Here is a 19,990-nt window from a genome sequence, read left to right on the forward strand (position 1 = left end):
CAAAGGTAAAGCAGAGAAAGGAATGAAGTTGGGTGAAGATGGGAGTGACGTAGGGAACCAGAGATCTCCTTAACCCCGGACCGCCACAGATGACACCATCAGACCAATCATAGGGTGCACTTTTGTTCAGCTGGATCCATTCTGCATGCAGGGGGCTTGTGGCTGAGCCAGAGATCATTGCTCTGACTGGCTGTCGGCTTGCCACACGACCAACGCCTCCCACGATGGGTCTTTCTTCCGGCCACACAATCTTACTCAGTACAATACTAGTAATACTAGAGGGGCCTTTTTTGTTCCATCTCAGAATTTGCCCAGGTACTATACTACGCCTAGTACTTTACTACTAGTACGAGCAATTGTATCCACCAACAAGTACGGCAATCTCACATTCCCATGACGTCTATCGACAACAGCCTCGGGTTGCGATGCAGTCGTTGTTTGATGATGATGAGGGCTGACGCCTGGCCAGCTTCATGCCCACTTTTCTGGGCCGTGACTATGCCATCTTCTATCCTCATTCGACCCTTTGGATCCTCGTTGCACGGGGCTCATACAAGGTTCGGGTGAGACGAACGAGATACGGGACACGATGCACCTTTCCGTCACTTGCTGCACGTTGCCTGCGTGGTATTCAGAAGAAGCCGCGTCATAGTTACCATTGGATGACCTGTCTCGATTTCGAGGTGGCCATTGGGCAGCAACTGCAGTGAGCAGCGTGATGCTCAAGCCTGAGGCTCAACAACAACTCATTCTACAGCTCAGAAATCACGCCAGATGTCCTCTGACCACCTTTGATCTTATGTGTCGTCGCTCTGAGAAGGTAATCGTCGGACTCAACCAAGCAACCGTCTCGCAATTCTCATTGCTGCGACTCGATTTCCGTCCAAGTTCAGCTGCCAGCCTCTGCTATGATGAAATCCTTTTTCTTGCAGGCCGTCCATGTTAGTGGTGGTCTCCCTTTTCATTCGATCCCCTGCTCTCCTCCTGCCTGAGAGTTTCTGTCGACCCGATACCAATGGCGCCAACGCGGATGTTGTGTCTTGCTCAAGCAGGCTGATCGCCGTCGTTGTGTCAGCATGACACCCAAGATGTCGGAACAAAAGACAAGGAATGGTAGGAGATCGGACGAAAAATAATCTGATTCTCGATGAGACTGGCAGGGCTGCAGATGTAGCGGACGAGCACGATACTAAGCAGGAACAGTTTGGAACTTCAGGCAAGGGTTATACAAAGCATAGCCTTTGCCGAATTATATTTTGCGGTCCTCCAAGAACCCCAACATCAAGTCACCGATTTCGGCTGCATGGCTCTCAGAGGAGAAGTGGCCACCATCCAACAAGACGACTTTGACATCCTTCACATCCCTCTTGAATGCTTCTGCACCCGGCGCCGCGAAGATTAAATCATTCTTTCCCCAGACCGCCAACACGGGAACCTGACTCTTGCGTAGATACTCCTGAAACTGCGGGTAGAGGACGACATTGCTCACATAGTCCTTGAACAGGTCGAGCTGGATCTCTTTGTTTCCTGGCCGAGACATCAAGGCCCAATCGAGGTGATATGACGCTGGGTCGTCGATCTTGTCGGCATCGAGTTCGCCGACCAGATACTGTGCTTTGGTAGCCTCAAAGGTAAGGATTGCATTCTGCACTGTCGCCCGAATCTGCTTCTCCTCCTCCGAACCGTCGGCCGCAGCCCAGAGTTTGCGCAATGGATCCCAGAACGGGGCGAGTCCTTCGTCGTAAGCATTACCATTCTGCGACACAATGGCTGTGACGGCTTCAGGACGTTCCAAGGCCAGACGGAAACCAGTGGGCGCGCCGTAGTCAAAGACATATACCACGAAGTTCTTGATTTGGAGCGCATCCAGAAAAGAGCCGATGGTGGAAGCGACGTTGGCAAAGGTGTATTTGAAGTCCAATTCCTCTGGGATCTCGGTGAAGCCGAAGCCTGGTAAGTCCGGTGCGACGACGTGATATTTGGCAGCGAGAATGGGCATCAGTTTGCGGAACTGGTTTGACGACGAAGGGAAGCCATGAAGGAGAAGGATGGTTGGACTGGTCGGGGACCCGTCTTCCCTGTAGTAGACTTTGATATCGTTGGGCAGAGTGATATACATATTGAGAAAGGGGCCGGTTATGTCGGAGATGGGCTGGGCTGGTCGAGGCTGGCTGGAGTGTTTTGCGGCCGAAAATATTCCTGTTATTGAACCGGAGAAATTGAGTGAGCTTGATAGATGAGAGGATTGATACTTTACCAGCCAGATGCATCCTGCAATATATATACACATTTATTGCTTTCAACATCTTCTATGCACATTCGTCAAATGCAATAACAGCAAGACAATCTGACGAATGCAGGAGTTACACGCAGCGTCATCTTACTAGGTGGTTGCATTGGGTTTTACCAGGGAGCTGTTCATGCCATTCGACAAAGTCAAAAAGAGCGAGAGAATCATGGATTCCGTCTCAAGGAGCCTTGTCGCATCAGACCTTCAGTGAGTGATGGTGGTGAGAAAGATACGAAGATGTTTAAACCAGCGATGCATCCATTTTTCAAAGAGCAAGTCGTTTCATCCGAAAACGGAAGTATACCCGCATAAAATATCTTGATACGGCCTAGCTTGAAATGACCTAATCACAACTCATGACGCACTGGCTGCTTATTCGAGACCCTGGAAGAACTAGTCTTCTTTGAGCATCTCACCCTGCCGCTCTTGTCTATCTCACTTTCTTGCCGCTACAAGTCTTACTCATATCATATCATATCCATTGAATCAACAACAAGCACGTTTGCAACACGAGAGATGCAATTTCCCAAGGTACTAGCAAGGGATCTAGGAAGTCTGACTTTCAGCTGGGCTTCTCCTCGGAGAAGTTGGTGGACCGACAACCTCTGAATCTCGTGTGACTGATGGTGCAGTGGTTGATGATGACAAAGGTCTACTCCAGGAGGGCCACCAGCCCCCGAAATGCAACAAGGTCACCCTACAGCAACATCAATGGGAGTCTCTCTGGACATCCGACTTGGGCTAATTAACCCTAAGCCCAAGAAAGTCAAGCGATCCCAGAAAGCAGGCTTGCAAGCCATTTAGGTGATTAGACACAATAGCGACGTGCTTTTCTTCGTTTCATAGCATATGCATATTCTCGTCAGCGTTACAATTTATGTTTCTTTTGACCACTGGCGATCTTTCGGAACTCTTCCTGCGGCGCGCCCTTGATGAAGCGCTGCATGCCCTCCATGACCTCCCTGACGCCCTGAGCCTCCAGACTCTCCAGCGACGGCCTCCGAATCAACTCCTTGATCTTGATCAGACTCTCCTGATTCAAATGGTCGCCCAGCTTATCATCCACCTCGGCCAACACCTGCTTCAGGAAGCCATCGCTGTCATTCTGATCTTTACCGGAAAACACCTTGTTCACGAACCCGCAAGCCACCAGCTCGTCACAGGGGATCTTGCGCGACATGATCAAGGCCTCGTTCGCTTTCGACAGTCCCAAGCGCTGGACGAGGCCGATCGAAGCGCCGCCTTCAGCGACAAGTCCCAGAGAGGTGAACGGCGTCAGGAGGAACGTGTGTGGCGTGGCATAGATGAAGTCGCAGAACCCCAGCAGCGCCGCGGAGAGGCCCACCGTCGGCCCGTTCAATGCCGCTATCAGGATCTTGGGATGCGTGTAAAACGACCGTGTGATGTCCAAGTTGTTGGCCACGAAACTGCGCAGAATGTCGTTCCGCGCCTGGTGTTCGTTGATGTCAGCCCCGACGCCAGGGCGGGTGGTCGTCACGTCGGCGCCCGCGGAGAAGAATCGGCCTGTGCCAGTGAGCACGGTGATGCTGATGTCTGGGTTCGCTGCGATGTCGCGGAGGAGACACGAGATGCGGTAGTAGTAGGCTTGGTTCATGGCGTTGAGTTTCTTCGGTTGGTTCAGTGTGATGATGGCGATGCGGCCCTCGGTGCGGTAGAGCACAGCTTCTTCGGGGGATGCCATGACGGCGGAGTGAAGGATCGGAATAGGGCGAAGAAGGGGTCGATTGGTCTCGTGGGATGTCGGATGTTGCAGGGTGAGAAGCTGTCCCTGACCTGCGGTGACAGTTGAAGTGGCAGTAAGCTGGTGTGGACAAAGAGTAAGAGTAAGGGGGGTTTCGAGGAAGCGTCGCTTTCTGCAGGAAGTAAGACTTCGCAGCTAGGAGAGGCGTATACAAAAATCTAGAGGTGACCCTCGGCAGAACAACATCTCGCAGTCAAGCCCGGGACAATGGTCTTACCGGCGCAGGGGGTCATCCTCAATGCAATGATTATCAGTAAGCCTGAGGATACGACGAGACGAGTAGCGCAGCGCAGCGGGGAGGTCGGGGTGCGGAGATTCAAACTTCATTATCATTGAACCGAGGTATAGCTTGCTTGGCATCAGATAAGATTAGATGGAGTTGTATCACTGCACTGCATCCCCTAACGTCTCCTTTACCCCCTTAACCACGATTCACTTCCTCCTAATGATGAACCCCTCCTCTACGGAGCCACGATGACCTGGAGGAAACCGGGAGGGTCTCACAGTATCTTGTGGCTTTGTCCCTGAACTCGCGGGACAACTCTGACGAATTGGAACCGTCCCCAGTGTACACAAATGCCCTTCTGTCTCGACGAACCACTCTCGAGAAAACAGATACCGTCACCTCAGCCATGTGTTCGTTCAAATCCTGCAAAATATATCTACATGCGAAGTAATATTTCACATGTGATAAGATACTCATGGTCGATCAACCCTTCCAATCCACAGGGGCAGTCGCTTGAAGCACTCGACGGGAAATTCAATCCGTCGTGACCCAGGGCCGAGGCAATGTCAAGCCTCCGGTTTGGCTCACGCAGCCCGCAGAATAGCCGACTTCAAGGCCTTGCTGGTAGGGTACCGGTCACACTAATCATCAACGCAATCCTCTCGTAATAGAATGCGATCATATCATTCCAATCCGATCATTAGGGTTCAGTCCTCGCCTGGAAAGCCTTGTGAAGGCTGCAACCTGGTTGGATTGTTGGAGCTGAGGCTGAGTGAAAATACACAACACAACACATAACAGCTCGTCCAAGACAAGGCACAGCACATCGAACCGCGAGTCCTTAACGACAGTCAAGACAAGATAGACATCAGGATGGCTTCTGAGGAGAGGAACATAGCGTTGCTCATCACGATCCGTCCCAACCGGGCAGAAGATAGAGAGAAGGTGTGTCTCCTTTCCTAATGTCCTCACCAATGCTTTCCTGCCACAACCTCTTCACCTCATTGTCGTTACCATTTATTTCCGAGACATTCGTCCTCAGCGCTTGTCTCGCATCTCGACGAGCTACCCAAGGAGCCTTCTGGCGGCAAGAACCAAGATAATCAAGTTGTCCGTTGTAATCGAATCACGCACCGTCCTTTCGTCTCTCACAAGCCATATAATATAAGACGAGTCATCAAATTCCCCGACTGATACCGATATCCATACAGGTCATCGACTCCCTCTCATCTCTGGCCCCTTTCTTCCGCCGCCCAACCACGCACTGCACGATGCGATGCTTCTTCACCCCGGCGACGCGCAAAGGTGCCCCGCTAGGCAAGGTTCCTCCAGGAGAGGCTGAGCAGACGAGCCTGATCGCCGGCATAGAGATCTTCACGCGCCCGTCCGCGCTGACCGCCATCCAAGCCTCGCCCGAATACAAAGAGTATTTTAGCCCCGTCGGCCAAGGGGAAGCGCTCTTCACCCGCGACGTGACAGCATGGTATCCCACCGCCGGATTCGTAGCGCGGAAAGACAAAGACCAACCCGAGACCGGGCCGGCCAAAGTCGTCATGCTGGCGAGATTTGTGTGTAAGGATGGAGAAGGGATGAGGGAGAAACTGGTTGCTGTTCTTGGGTGAGTGACTAACTAGCTAACTATACCTCTCTACATGCTGTGGTTCAGTACAAGCTTGCATTGGCCCAAGTTGAGACCCTGCACAATTGCCTACCTACCTACATTCACCGTCTTTCATCTTTCATCTTTCCCGACATCCAGAGCTGCTCTCTTTTCTCTCTTCGAGGGCCTTGGCTCGTTGTTGGGCGTCTATTCCATTTGGTGTACGACCCTAAACAGTCAAGCCCTTTTCTACTCTACCCCCATCCCATCATCGCTTCCTGCTCTATATTGTGAGGCTATATATATCCTATGCTGTGCTAGCCTACTCTCTGCGGACTGTGACTTTTCCAGTCCTCTGAACTCCAATTTCCTCAATCACTTTCATTCTGTCTACTAACTAACTCTCGTTCCGCTCCTTAGGACATTCTGCGACTGGGTTGAATCCCACGAACCCACAACCCTAACTTACAGCGTGATGATCCAACCGACGAAGAACAACGCGCCGAACGAGGTGTTGCTTTTCGAACGTTACAAGGATCTCGCGGCGCTCAGCACGCACAGCAAGACCGCCGAATTCCGAGCTATGTTGTGAGTGTCAATTCCCGATCCCTTTCTAGCCCTACAACCCTTGCGAGCATGCAGGATCGTCCTTCGTCTGACGAAGCCTTGCTCTCTCTCTCTCTCCCTCTCTCCCTCTCTCTGTGTGTGTGTGTGTGTGTGTCTGTTCCTTTTAGATATCGCTCGCGGTCTGTCCACTGATATTCAATCTACAGTAAAGCAACAGGTGCGTTTATCCAGCCTAAAAAAACGGTTCTGCGCGAGTGGGAAGAGCTAGACGGCTCGTTCGTGTCGAATATTCCGGGCGGTGCTGCTGCTTCTGTTCAAGCAAAACTATAAAACGGCCATGTTTCCGCTCAGACATGTCTATACTGTATTATACATAAGTATATCTACCATATCTACCTCCTCTGCTATTCACCGAAGCCGTATGATACCACAGGAGGTGTCTCACAAAAGCATTTCAATTGATGAAAAGAGAAGTAACCGTAAATCCTACCACCATCTGGAAAAATGATGGCTTGAACGGCCACATGCTACAAGAATCTCTCCCACTGCCTCCTGTAGCCCTTGAAGCACGCACGTTATCTATCTTGACTGAATAACAGCCGCCCGGGGACGCGAGTCGCAAAACTAAGGCCGGCCAACCAGAATCGACGCACATACCCGTAACCTTTCCATCTGATATATAATCCACCATATCCAGTGCGAGTCATGTAGTAAAGCGCAAGGGATCGTGACTTTAATCTGATATATTTTAAATAGTATTGACACATAAAGAGTCTCCTCTCCTGGCTGCCTGATGGATGCCTCATTTATCGTTTCTGCTGCATACAAGCAACCACAAACCGCCGGCGTCACGGTGCTCGGGTCTCACCCGGTGCCATACTTCCATTATCCACGCATCCGTATCCGCAATGCCTCTGTATACTCCCCTTCGTATCCATGTACTCGCAATCCAACCCAATCCGGTATTTGACAAAGTCCTTCCATCCCTTCCCAGATCCCTCAAAGGCGAGGGATTAACTCCAGCAATATATATATCGACGTGTGTTGTTGCCAGTCCCGGTCGTCCTCCAACCATGTGCGCGCGTAAACAGGATCTCCAGTATATACAAGATATCGTTTTGGACGGTGACAATAAATGGATCTGCTGGCCGGGTTGTAATGTACACCAAGCACCGTGGCCTCTAAGGAATTTATGTGTGCGGAATCAGACAGCCGTGACGTGCTCGTTCAATCGTGAAATCCCACTTGATTTTTTGGGCTCTTTGCTTTGCTTTTCGATTTTTGAGTTTAATAAAAGAAGGCCGCCACGAAGACCAACGTCGTGAAAGCGGTGGTCACAGAGTACTCCAGCTCGAAGAGGGCGCTTTGGCTTCGGAACCCGATCTTCTTGGCCTCTGGCTTGGGATGGGCGACTCCGGTCTTCTGGTCTCGGATCAAGAGTTCTTCTCGATCAGGCATCGAAGGAGGATCCACGGCGTATGTGAAAGGAATCCAGAAGGAGGAGCAGGCAATGATCCATGTCAGAGGTGGCCAGAAGGCATGTGTTAGCAGACACACAAGCTTCGCTCGGGTCCCATGCTGCAAGAAGCAACGGTAGGTCGACATAGTGACGGCCACCAAGACAAAGTAGACGTATGCAACATGGAAGCAGGCCAGGTAGTTGACCAGGATAGTCCAAACACGTCGGTACATCGGTGCGCGCCGTGCGGGGTCTCTCTCGTTCAGGGATGACTTCAGCGAACCGGTTGCTTTGAAGGCTTGAGTTTGTCCGCCCAGCCATTTGGGAAGAAGGAAGGACCGTATGATTGTAATAGCAATGTACGGACTCATCCACATTTGTGATCGACTACCCCTCTGGCCCGTTGCATAGCCCGCAGGGATGAAGAGAATGAATTCGCAGAGTCGGTTGCACATCACGGCGGCGAAACAAGCCCGAATCAGCCATCGAAGTTGTTCGTCCGTGGCGTAAGCGACGAGAGGTTTGTTGGTGATCAAAACGATTGGCATGGCGAAGATGGACAGTGTCAAGAAGATGTTGAACAAACTCAGGAAGGCGTAGATGAAACCCGAGGCTCGTTGTGCGAAGGTCATCTCTTTGATCTTGTCGCCCCAGAGGCAGAACCGAAGCTTGAAGGCAGTGTCGACGGTGCCAATGGCCTAGAAGGATGTCAGAAACACGAAAATAAGTTACTTTGTGGGATTCAACACTTACCCATCTTGTTCGTTGTTTCAGATGACCACCGTAGTCCTCGGGAACAGTGCCAAACTGAAGAGCCTCGTGCACGAATGCAGTCTTCCAGCCTTTGCCGAGCATCAACGTCGAAGTGGCCACATCTTCGGCCAACGAACCAGAAGGAAAGCCGCCGATATGGTCGAGAGCAGCTCTGCGAACAACGTATCCCGATCCAGTACACCAAGCGACGCCCAAAGCATCCTTGACTGGTTCCGCAACATTGACGAAGAAGTCGAGACTTTGGCAAAGAGGATCATCTTTGGGTACATTGTAGAAGAGCTGAGGCGGACATGCAAGGGCAACCTTGGGGTCTAGCAGCAGGTGAGGCATAAGAGCTCGCAACCAATGCTGCTCAGGGATCATGTCCGCATCCAAAGCAGCCATGAACTCGGAAGCACCGCCAGGCAGATCGTGGACTGCATCGAGACCATAGTTGAGGTTCCCAGCTTTGAAGTGGTGAGGAACTCCAGGAAACTTGGGCCGACGAATATAGAAGACGTTGGGGAAGGTTTCTCGCATATCCTCGAGGGAAGATTTCAGCACATCAGACTTGCCGTCGTCCAAGAGAATGACTCGAAACCGATCGGCAGGGTAGTCCAGGTCACAAGCGGCACGAACAGTGTCCAGAATCAGATCGTCGTCCTCCCCACAGCAGGTAATGAAGACGTCGACTTTGGGCACATCGTTGCCAATCAACCGCAACTTCGGCCGATTCCTCTTCTTCATGACAAACATTGACCAGAAGGTCTGCATGAGGATTGGAACGGCGACAGTAATCTCGATCGCAATGAAGACCCAGGCCAGGGGGAAAGACGAGCCATAGTGATGCTGTGCCGAGACGACGAAGGTGATGCGCAGACCGAAGTACAGCCAGTACAGTGCCATAGAAAGTGCGGCTAGTAAAGGCGCAAACCAATAGTATAATCGTCTCTTGTAGCCAGTCAAGATTTCCTTGTCGTCCCTCGAATGCAATTGAGCGATTGATCCATCCCTGACCCAATCCTTGCTCAGGTACGTGCTCGGCGCGTCGGGGACAAGAGGTCTTAACGTTTCTTGACTTCTCTGTTGGTAGTCAGCTCTGTCTGTTCTTCGCACTCGGCCAGGATGGGGACGGGACTCACGAATGGTGTTGACGTGGGATATGGGGAGTTAGCTCCAGATTCCGAGTAGGAAGAGATGGTTCTGGGGGCAAAGGGTGGGAAGCTTCCATTGGGAGTCTGCAGAGGAGGACTGTCTTGCAGGTTCTCATCGGCAATGAAATCTGAGAGTGTTCGAGAATGAAGGTCGGGAGCACCTCGTCGGGATTCCGTCAACGGTATGCTTTCTCTGTAGCTACCATAGACAGGATGCACCGCTGAATGAGGAGGTTTTTCCAGATAGGCAGGTGAACTCTCATTCAACGTCGTCGACGAAGCGGCCGACATTCTGCCCTCTGTCATGGGCTGGAGTTGTTGCTGTGATTGCAGTTCTGGTCTCTTCCGATCATTGTTTTTGCGAACGAGAGGCATCTTGAAGAGTCGCGGTGTGAGTGAGTGTGTTTGTGAATTTGTGAGGTCATGCAAGGGCTGGGTGTTTTGATCAGGTTGAGGTCCGGGAGATCAGGAAATTAGCTTCAAGACCGGGCAAAGCGTTTCATGTTCCGCGCCGAGCAGCAATCAAGTCTGGAGAGTTGATGTTCCGTGCGTATTACAGTCTTCTCTCCCCCTTAGAGCTAAGCGAACGACCAGGCAAACGAGCGTGTTGAGAGAGGGAGAGGACGTTCGGTGTTCCGTACCCCAGAAAGTAGCTGGGTTGACGCTTCGGTAGAGAAAAAACGAGGGTGAATCGAGAGGCAAATTGCACAAGGAGAGTGAAAGGTGACAAGATTCGCATTATTCGGTTCGGGTAAGATGGACAGAGGCGGACAGGTCAGAGTTTGAATGGGCCTTGCTCCGGGCGGGTGTTTGTCTGTGCTACCTTATCATGTCATAGCATTGTTGCAGAGTGGGTTTTTGCGTGAATACCAGGTACCACCGTCCCGAGTACCTCCCTATATCCATACCTCTTCAGGCCGGCACCACTGACTGACCAGCGATCGAGTGGTTGGCAACAATGACGCTGGGGACCGGCAGGCCAGGAGGCTTCCCAGCGCCCTCTACACCGCACCCGAGTACCGCAGTAGCCACAGTGGCCAGCCGGGCAGATCCATGCACTGGGCTGGCAGAGACAGTTACGGATACGCGAGATGGGATTGGTCCCGTGGGCATACGACCGGAGGTTGGAGCGAACCAGGTAGCGGTCTGGAAGAGGGAGGAAGGCAGGATGGAGACGAAACAATCCACGTAACATGGATGGGAGATGTTCGGACCAGTGGCAGAGTTTTCTGATAAGCAAAAAAAGCTGGTGCTGGGGGAGGCAGAGATGGAGAGATGCGAGAGTGGAATTGATGGGAGTAAAATTAGAGAGGGTGGGTAACAGTACGTTACAAGCCCATACCGGCGGCAAGGTGCGTCCACTGCGTCCACTGCATCTGGGCGCCGGGCATTCGGCCGCAGTTGGTATTGGACCTGTTCTGCTCCGTACCGGCCACGCTGGGTTCCAGGTACAATCTTGGCCCGGCGAACAGCACGAGGCTTAGCACGGGGCAGTACGGTGTTGGCCCAAGGCGCGGGAATAACGAGAGGAAAAGGGGAGCCTCCTGAAGCCCCAGGGAGGAAGATGGGAGAAACAAGCGTGATGCTAGTACCGATCTGTACCACCATTACCAGTGCTAAGTGGTCCTAGGTGCCTGGGACTGGAGCCTGATTAGCCCACAACTTGCCTCTCAAGGCTTAAAGTTGCTGTCAAATGCCGCGTCCTCTCAGCCATCGTCGCCTGCAGCCGACGCCACTTGCGCAGTCTCAGCCTGCGCTCCCCATCATCTTTTTCTTGTCTCATTCTTCCCTCCTCCACCTGCTGGCCCTGGCGCCGAGTCAGCAATCTGGCGAAGTTTGCCGGTTGTTTGAGACTTTGCACGAGTCTCCCAATCCAATGACAAGTTGGTCCAGAGAATCTCCTTCAGCTCGTGCAAAGACGAACTCCAACCCCCGACCGACACTGCCGCCCTTGCCACCGTCATCTGCTGAGATCGTACTGAGATCATGCTTCCGGAGGCAACCAGCCTCACAACCCTCCCTCCAACTTGAACACCACACCACACCACCACAGAACAGCACAGCACAGCGCCCCTTGGCTTCCGACACCCGTCGAAAACCCAGCCAGGCCTTCTCGAGGAACGAGGCACGCGCCCGCTCCGGGTCTCTCATTTCTCGAATCTCCTCTCTCCTTGACGGCTTGTCTTTTCTTCCAACAATTCGATTATCAGCCACGCTTTGTCTTCAAAGACTACGTTGTCGCTCTCCACGATCGCTTTTCCTCTTTGCGAATTGTTTTGCAGCACTTTCCTTTATCCTTCGCTTTCCATTCGATTAGGACAATCGTGCATATCCCGACTCTGCTCCTGAGCACGCAGTCATGGGCGCCAGATCAATCATCAGCTATGGGTTTCTTGTCCTGCCCATAGGAATAACCATTGGCATTCTGCTGGGGCTACAGGCCTGGCGAGAGTCTCACGGCTTACCGCGACCTTTTGTGACCACTACCAAGGCCATAAGAACCAACACATACTGCCAGAGGGCCTTTGGTATCACGCCTGATACGGACGGGCAACAATATACACGTGAGTTACTTCTGGATCACGATCTGCCTTTTTGTCTCCTGTGGCCACCCGGAGAGCAATCAGTGCCCATGGCATCCTTGACAACATTGAGTTGTTAAGGTTTTCCCCTGTACCTGGGACTATGACCGGTTCGGATTGGCCGCGCCGCGACGTGGATCCGACGCAAGGATGTTGTGCTGGTGCTGATGCAGCTGCATGTTGCTGCTCGAGCTTGGGCCGTTGCTTTCCGGCCCCGGCTGCCACCTGCTCTAGCGAAGTTGTTTTCCCGCCCATGATCATCTCCCCCAATCATGTTCCACCATTTCCAAAGGCTGACCTCGTCATTCTAGTGAATCCCAATCAATGGGGTATTACTGAAGATTATACCGGCCCTGGTGCTCTGTGTATGAATGTGAGTTGATCACCCCTCTGAGACGGAGGAAGGTCTCCCGCTGACGGAATGTTTAGGTCACGACGTTCGACAATGGCACATATCCAACAAACACCACCGCCCCGGCATGGTCTATCACATGGGCGTTCCCGCCTGGCCCGGAAACTCAGCCAGTTCATGCTTTCCCCAACATCAAATTGGACACCAAGCATGTCTTTCCCATTCAAATCCAGAACGTTGCACGCATCGATTTCCAAGCCGACTGGGCCTACGGAGTGGGGGACGAGAAACCGTCCACCACCAATGTAGCGGACCTTTCAGCTGACGACCTGAACTCCAACGTGGCCATTGATATGTTTTTGGACCCCGACCCGACCAATGCCACAAGCACCGTGGATGCCAAATACGAAGTCATGATCTGGCTGGGCGCTTTTGGTGCCGCCACACAGCCCATTGGACTGAAGCAAGGCGCCGTGGCCACGCAAGATGTCAATGGCACCACGTTGTATGACCACCCCTCTAGCCCCGCAATATGGGTCGCACAAGCTGACTCCCTTCCAGTTCCCTCTACTTTGGTGAGAACGGCCTGGGTCAAAGCGTCTTGACTTGGGTTGCCGATGGTACAGTCCAGAACTTTGTCGCCGACGTTGGACCATTACTTCAAGGCCTGACCGGCTTGGGAGGTCCGACTGTGAATGATTACCTTGGCTACATGGCCTTTGGTTCGGAAGCGCTCAGTGCCACTTCGAACGTCACCTTCTACAATCCTACCCTTAACATGGATGTGATTTCCAAATGATCGACATTTACTCCCCCATATAACACCACACAACATACGATCTTATTCGACATTTGGACACCTACGACATTTAACGAACTATCTTCAATAGCATCTGAAGAATATATGCTTGTCCACATCAGGGACGCGCTGGGATGGATTGTGACTGAAGGGCCAACTGGTGAAGGAACAGTCAAATCTCGACGATTGACCCTTCTTTGGACATGACCAAACCCATTGTGGCTTCGAACGCCCCAAGGACCAACCACAGGGTTCTCAAACAGTCCACACCGAAAGCACTCGAAAACATACGTCAGAGAAATGTTGACAGAGCCTCCTCCTGGGATTCTATGACAATGACAGGGGCCGCCTGTAGCTTCCATGTCTGCCGTCCTTGAAGCAGACCTTGGGGCCAGAGTATCATGTCCTTTGCCGACCAGGATTGTTCCCAGCTTCAGTAGTGCTTGCCCTGGACTGATCCTGCGCTACTACGATACAAGGCGCGACAGAAGGATCATCGTCGGGGCAATGCAATGATCCAACGGACGAAACACGATTCCGTGGTACATATCTAGACGTATATTTTAGAAAAGGAGCGGCATGGGAGGAGGGAGGAGACCTGGATTGGTTGGGACCCGGGCAATTTTACCGGCGAAAGTGGACATGGATTCAGTCAAAGCGAACAATACCCACGAAACAACAGTATCTAGGTATGAGTTTGCCTCTGATCCGCCGACTCTCCGACCATGGCAGAGTCGAAGGAGCAAAGGTATCAATCATGACACCATTGGATCGACGAGATTCGCCAGGGCCGCTGGACACTTTCGAAACAAACCCCCAAGCAGAATCAGGTTTTGGATAGAGACCGGCGTCAACTGTTTCATCGACTATCGAGTTCGTCTCGTCGATCAAACACCGCCCAGCATGAATTACATACATACTATGAAAATGCCTATTGTTGATACAACCCAAGCAAGACACCATGAAAGACGCAATCGGGATGTTCGGGAATTGGTCGCAGGCTCGTTCCAACAAAAAACTTGGTTTTCTGACTTACTAAGTAGTAGGGCCGGGGCTCTTTTGTCAGCCGATGACAAGCTGAGATTGGATCCGGACATCTTGACAGCAACGCATTTTGGGAACCGTATCATCTGTTAACGTCAGTGCTGCTGCTGCTGCTTTCATACCTGGACTGCATGAAGACACTCTCCAGCCTACTCTAAAAGTCTATCTTGCTGTATCACGTCAAGGACGCCCGGCCACCCTATCAGTACGGCTGCATGCTGATATCCAGCCCCCAGATTTTCGTCGTCGGTTCCGGATGGCATTGCTTATCGTGCCTCTTATTCTTCAGCTTTCAACATCCTGTTGCAGGGGCTATCCTTGCATGATTTGGCGAAGCATGAAAACGGAGTCAAGGCTGGACATTACACAGTACTAATATGGAGCAGGAGTTTTGATTGCGGAACAGCGCCCTTGTCCATCTGATCACGGTCGCTTTTCCAGCCGTCTTGTGACCGTTGCGTATCTTCGCTTGCAGAACCGACCACTGCTAGACAGCTAACCAGACGGCGGGACAGCGCAGACCGCTGCAAGGATCTAACGACAGGTTGCAATTGCATCAAGGCGTCCAGCTTACTATGTATTGAGTCTCTTCGCCAAGGCTTCATTCGAGATGATCAAAGCCATCAAGCCGTGAAATAACGAGCTACTACTAAGTATCGGACATGATCGATCGAAATCTTGCAGCGAGATTAACAATCAAGACTACGAAGTGACCAAAGGCCTGATCTGAGCACACCCTGTTCATGAAGCGGTGACACATGCTGCTCCTCACGTTCGCGATAGCTTTTCTGGCTCCCAGAGTCATCGTGATGGATTGACGATGAAATATATTCTTCCGTCGACATGCGAAAGGTGCAATCAATGCTTTGAGCTGTGTTTTGGTTCGAAAGTTCTTCAATGCTCAAAAAGTTGGAGAATGCGCTCCCGTCTCTGGAATGTTGTTATCCTGGTGTCCATTTGGACGATTCATGATCTCGTGGTTGCTGATCTACCCACATATACGTGAAGTATGTCCAGCAACAACAGCGACCATTGTGAGCATTTCTCGTATCTCTTGACTTTGCAACTCCATCCTTTTCAGCGCTCTTTGCGAATTACAAGCAAACATTTTCCAATATTCATGAGCTGCCTCGATCGAAGAGCCCTCCTCGACGTGGAGACTTACATACAGTATTCTTTTCGGCGCATAAGTCGCGATCCAGGGCGACCTCGGTGCCAAATATGACGAGGAGCAATCATACCATGCCCACTTCCAGCCAAATGTCAGTATCCAGGATGAACGGTATCAGCATCGCAATGGTCGAGTACACTTTTCGAAAGGGGCCGTTGGCGGTCGTAAGTGATAACCTTCTGCGGATTCCCCGGTGGCGTCGACACTCTTCTTCAGGCGGCAGGCTCACGGTATCTTTTCGTCTACATGCAAGTTGTCACATTCGACACTGCCTCAACACCTCAATCATTGTCTTCGCCTACATTACTATACACTACTCTCCTAGTGATTTCTAGGCTAGGTGGTCCATAAAGGGTCACCACCACCACTGCCTCGTCCCAAGCAGTGATACTTCACCACGTTTATCATTCTCTCCTCGCACTTCGAAGTGATTACCTATACCGGCAGTGAGATGCTCTGCCACCGAAGGTGTAAGTGAAGAGTATCTTCAAGCGTATAAGTATCCCTTCTTCATTTTGCTCCCTCTCCTTTTTTCTCATACCATCATCAACCATTACCAAAGCAAGCCACAGCAAAGCACAAACCACCATATTAGACGTCAAACCCATCCCAGACTTCAACGCCCGCTGCTTTAAGAGCAACAACGACAAAGCCCAAACCTCCATCTATCTGTCTCTTAAGATGAGTGGCAAGCCTCCTTCCAAGCCATATCCGAAGCCGCAGGAACCGAAACCTTTGCCTGGCGTCAGCTAGATGCCCTACTTGCATATACTTTCGCGAGGTGCAGATTGTTCGACTTCATCTCTGCTGACGAGCGAAGCCGGGAGATATGCATCGCGGAGCTGCTTGCTACCATCTGGGCGTCTGGAGTGGAGACGTTTGGAGCACATGTGGTGAAGGACGATAGCCGATGGAGGAAACATCATTGCTGGTAGAGCTCGATCTTGCGCGAGAGAACGGTGGGAGATCATCAAGTACCTCGGAGTGAAGTGCATAGGTCCCCTTCGGTGTGATACCTGCAGCAAAGTTGAAACTTGACATCCTCGAGGCTATGGCTTATGGCTCAATCAAAAACTCCCCTGGCTCGTCGACCGAGGAGAGGTGTATGCACATGAACGGGTGCTGCACGTATTTGACCATGAAGTCCTTCAAGACCCCGTGGTGGGCAGAAGCAAATAGGCTTTGGTCAGGGGTTATCTGAGCAGCCATCGACCCATCAATCGAACACTCAATCATTGAGCAAACCAAGCCATGCCATGTAGGAGTAGATTCAACTTGGAAGCACCTGTGCCCAGATAGCATCTGTAGATTGTTCCTTGTGAAGACCGTCCCTTAAGTAGGCTCATGCCCATGTCACGGTCTCCACGCGGACCCTGCAAGCCTACTGTCCTTTCGTATCTTGTCCATGTCAATATCGAGACTCGTATTCGAGTCCACTGTACGGAGGGACGATTGGACGCGCTCTTCCATTCTCTAGCGCTCCAGTTGTTCTCCCTCGTTGATCGGGGAAACAATCATGCACGACCCTTCTTCTCCTGCTCTGCCTTTCCGACAACTGACAACTGACAACTGGGGAACAACGGAGTCCGACGCCGGAGGAAAAGAAAGGAGGTGCAGTGGGGTATCATGTTGTCTGCAGCAAAAAGGGGTTAGACTCTAGATTACAGAAGCTCTGATTGGCTGGCTCATAACGTCGGCCAAGATGCAACCAAGACGATGGAATTCGCAGCTCCACCACCGGCTCCCTCTGTGATCACTGTGTTCTACAAACACGAGGAAAGAATAGCGCATCCTGGACTGAGTTATGATGCAGTCATGTCACTGCCATCACTAAGACCCGACCAGTCGACCAGTCGACTTGACCTCGGTTTGGCCTCGTATTGCACTGCAGTGTACGAGCAGCTGAGGATGAGAACGAGGGGTTGGGTGTTGGGGACCGCTAGGTCGAAGGCTATCATGCACCCCAATCTGTCAGGGCCTCCGCACCACGCTACAGAACACGGCGAGACGGCAAGTGAGCGTACAACCCCGGAATAGCAGAATCCTTCGTGGAACGTCCGAGGTGCAATTCGAGCCTGCCCCGCGCCACGGCCACGGCTCTTGCAAAAGCTTACAATGGAGGGATGTTTCCAGTTGACTATTTGCACTTATATCGCTCATATTGTGTCGTACTATTGTCCGTTTGGAATTGTCCTGCCCTCTCCTATCTATTTCCAACTCAGCCCGAAGACGAGAACTTCTTCGACCTGAAAACAATCCGTAGCTGTTCTGCTTCCCATCCACTGACTGAGTCATCATGGGTTCCATTGGTGCCTCGTTCGACGTCTTCAATGGCTTCTACAACACCATCAACGGCAAATTGACGAGCACCGAGAAGACCAGACACGGTATCAACCCGGCGAACGGCAAGCCGAATCCAGAAGTGCCCATCTCCACGCCCAAAGATGTCGACGACGCAGTAGCAGCAGCGAAAGAGGCCTTCAAGTCATGGTCCAAGGCCTCCTATGACGAACGAAGAAAGGCCTTGCTTGCATTCGCAGATGCTCTCGAGAAGTATGAAAATGACTTTGGGAAACTGCTTACCCAAGAGCAAGGGAAGCCTGTAAGTCCATATCACGGAACTTACTTCTGAGTTCTTACCTTGCTTTGTCTTTGTTCTAACCGATAATGGTTTGGCAGCTTCAATTTGCCCTGGGTGAGGTCAAGACGGGCGTACACTGGTTGCGCGCCCTAACGAAGTTGGAACTCCAAGAGGAGATTGTCGAAGAAGACGACCAGAAACAGGTCATCGTCCGATATACCCCACTGGGCGTCACAGTGGGAATCGTGCCTTGGAATTATCCCGTCCATTTGGCCTGTGGAAAGATAGCTCCTTCACTACTCACTGGAAACCCCATCATCATCAAGCCATCTCCATTCACGCCATATTGTGATCTGAAGCTCGGCGAGCTTGCTCAACAGTTCTTCCCGCCCGGTGTTGTTCAAGTCCTCAGTGGCGACGACAATCTCGGACCCTGGCTCACTGCCCACCCAGGCCCGGATAAGATCAGCTTCACTGGATCGACCGCAACGGGCAAGAAAGTGATGGAGAGCGCTTCAAAGACCTTGAAGAGAGTGACTCTTGAATTGTGAGCACCCAGTCTTGCAATTACCGCCATCTTTGCCTTGCTGGTGACTTCAACTGACGCACGTGTGTGTGCTAGGGGCGGCAAAGATCCCGCGATCATCACCAAGAACGTCGATATCAACAGCGTTGCCGAAAAGGTAAGCCACGGATCATGATGCCAAACAGCGTCTTCGACATGACGATATTTTCCTTGGGGTGATTTGATTGACAGATTGGCTTGCTGACTGACTTGTCCTTCTGTAGATTGCCACTCTTGCATTCCTCAACTCCGGCCAGATCTGTCTAGCCATCAAGCGAATCTACGTCCATGAATCAATCCACGACGAATTCCGTGACGCGATGGTCTCGTTCACCAAAAGCCTCAAGGTCGGCGACGGTGCCGAAGCAGGTGTCTTCCTCGGTCCCGTCCAGAACTCGATGCAATACGAGAAAGTCAAGACATTCTTTTCCGACATCGAGAAAGAAAACTGGGCCGTGGCGGTCGGGGGCAAGAACGAGGAGAAACCAGGCTACTTCATCACCCCGACCATCATCGACAAGCCCGCCGACAACTCGCGGATTGCTACCGAAGAACCTTTCGGCCCTATCGTCCCGTTGCTCACCTGGACGGATGAGGACGATGTCATCGCTCGCGCGAATAACACCAAGATGGGGCTGGGGGCGTCCGTGTGGTCCGACGACTTGGATGAAGCTACGCGTATCGCTCGACAGCTGGACGCAGGTAGTGTCTGGGTCAATACCCATCTGGAACTTGATCCCAAGGCTCCCTTCGGTGGGCATAAGGAGAGCGGAATCGGCTTCGAATGGGGTATCGGCGGCCTCAAGGCGTTTTGTAATGTCCAGAGTCTTTATTTGAAGAAGAAGCCGGCTTCGAAGATCTAGGTGGGCTAGCTATCCAGAATTGTGACTTGATTTGAAACATGAAAATCTGTTCAAGATCTCTCGTCATGTCGTAGTCATCCTCTGTTTGTGCAGCGGCGATGATAACATATGGAAGTTTGAACGAGGCAGACTCTGGATTGGGAGATACAGCAGAGCCGACAGTAGTTGGACTCTTCGACCGGCTTTCAATCATCTCCTCAGATCTCAAGCATTGAAGTCTCA

General features: G+C 51.8%; 6 protein-coding genes across 6 annotated transcripts; 3 read left to right on the forward strand and 3 right to left on the reverse strand.

Annotated features, from left to right (window-relative positions):
- Positions 1 to 1,249: 1,249 nt before the first annotated feature.
- Positions 1,250 to 2,119, reverse strand: A1O1_08569 (uncharacterized protein; the record flags this gene model as incomplete). The annotated part of the gene is made up of 1 exon (XM_007729428.1): positions 1,250 to 2,119. The coding sequence occupies one exon, from the start codon at positions 2,117 to 2,119 to the stop codon at positions 1,250 to 1,252; it is 870 nt and encodes a 289-aa protein (XP_007727618.1).
- Positions 2,120 to 3,158: 1,039 nt separating this feature from the next.
- A1O1_08570 (enoyl-CoA hydratase) lies at positions 3,159 to 3,992 on the reverse strand (the record flags this gene model as incomplete). Its single annotated transcript, XM_007729429.1, has 1 exon — positions 3,159 to 3,992. The coding sequence occupies one exon, from the start codon at positions 3,990 to 3,992 to the stop codon at positions 3,159 to 3,161; it is 834 nt and encodes a 277-aa protein (XP_007727619.1).
- Positions 3,993 to 5,549: 1,557 nt separating this feature from the next.
- Positions 5,550 to 6,470, forward strand: A1O1_08571 (uncharacterized protein; the record flags this gene model as incomplete). The annotated part of the gene is made up of 2 exons (XM_007729430.1): positions 5,550 to 5,896; positions 6,299 to 6,470. The coding sequence occupies 2 exons, from the start codon at positions 5,550 to 5,552 to the stop codon at positions 6,468 to 6,470; spliced, it is 519 nt and encodes a 172-aa protein (XP_007727620.1).
- Positions 6,471 to 7,732: 1,262 nt separating this feature from the next.
- A1O1_08572 (uncharacterized protein) lies at positions 7,733 to 10,186 on the reverse strand (the record flags this gene model as incomplete). The annotated part of the gene is made up of 3 exons (XM_007729431.1): positions 7,733 to 8,602; positions 8,658 to 9,740; positions 9,800 to 10,186. The coding sequence occupies 3 exons, from the start codon at positions 10,184 to 10,186 to the stop codon at positions 7,733 to 7,735; spliced, it is 2,340 nt and encodes a 779-aa protein (XP_007727621.1).
- A 2,460-nt stretch (positions 10,187 to 12,646) lies between these two features.
- Positions 12,647 to 13,544, forward strand: A1O1_08573 (uncharacterized protein; the record flags this gene model as incomplete). The annotated part of the gene is made up of 3 exons (XM_007729432.1): positions 12,647 to 12,766; positions 12,823 to 13,250; positions 13,307 to 13,544. The coding sequence occupies 3 exons, from the start codon at positions 12,647 to 12,649 to the stop codon at positions 13,542 to 13,544; spliced, it is 786 nt and encodes a 261-aa protein (XP_007727622.1).
- A 4,511-nt stretch (positions 13,545 to 18,055) lies between these two features.
- Positions 18,056 to 19,768, forward strand: A1O1_08574 (aldehyde dehydrogenase (NAD+); the record flags this gene model as incomplete). Its single annotated transcript, XM_007729433.1, has 4 exons — positions 18,056 to 18,361; positions 18,439 to 18,887; positions 18,963 to 19,023; positions 19,130 to 19,768. 4 exons carry the CDS (start codon positions 18,056 to 18,058, stop codon positions 19,766 to 19,768), a joined length of 1,455 nt encoding a protein of 484 aa, XP_007727623.1.
- Positions 19,769 to 19,990: the final 222 nt, after the last annotated feature.

Source organism: Capronia coronata, assembly GCF_000585585.1.
Source record: "Capronia coronata CBS 617.96 chromosome Unknown acBCG-supercont1.8, whole genome shotgun sequence".
In the NCBI taxonomy this organism is placed as follows: domain Eukaryota; kingdom Fungi; phylum Ascomycota; class Eurotiomycetes; order Chaetothyriales; family Herpotrichiellaceae; genus Capronia; species Capronia coronata.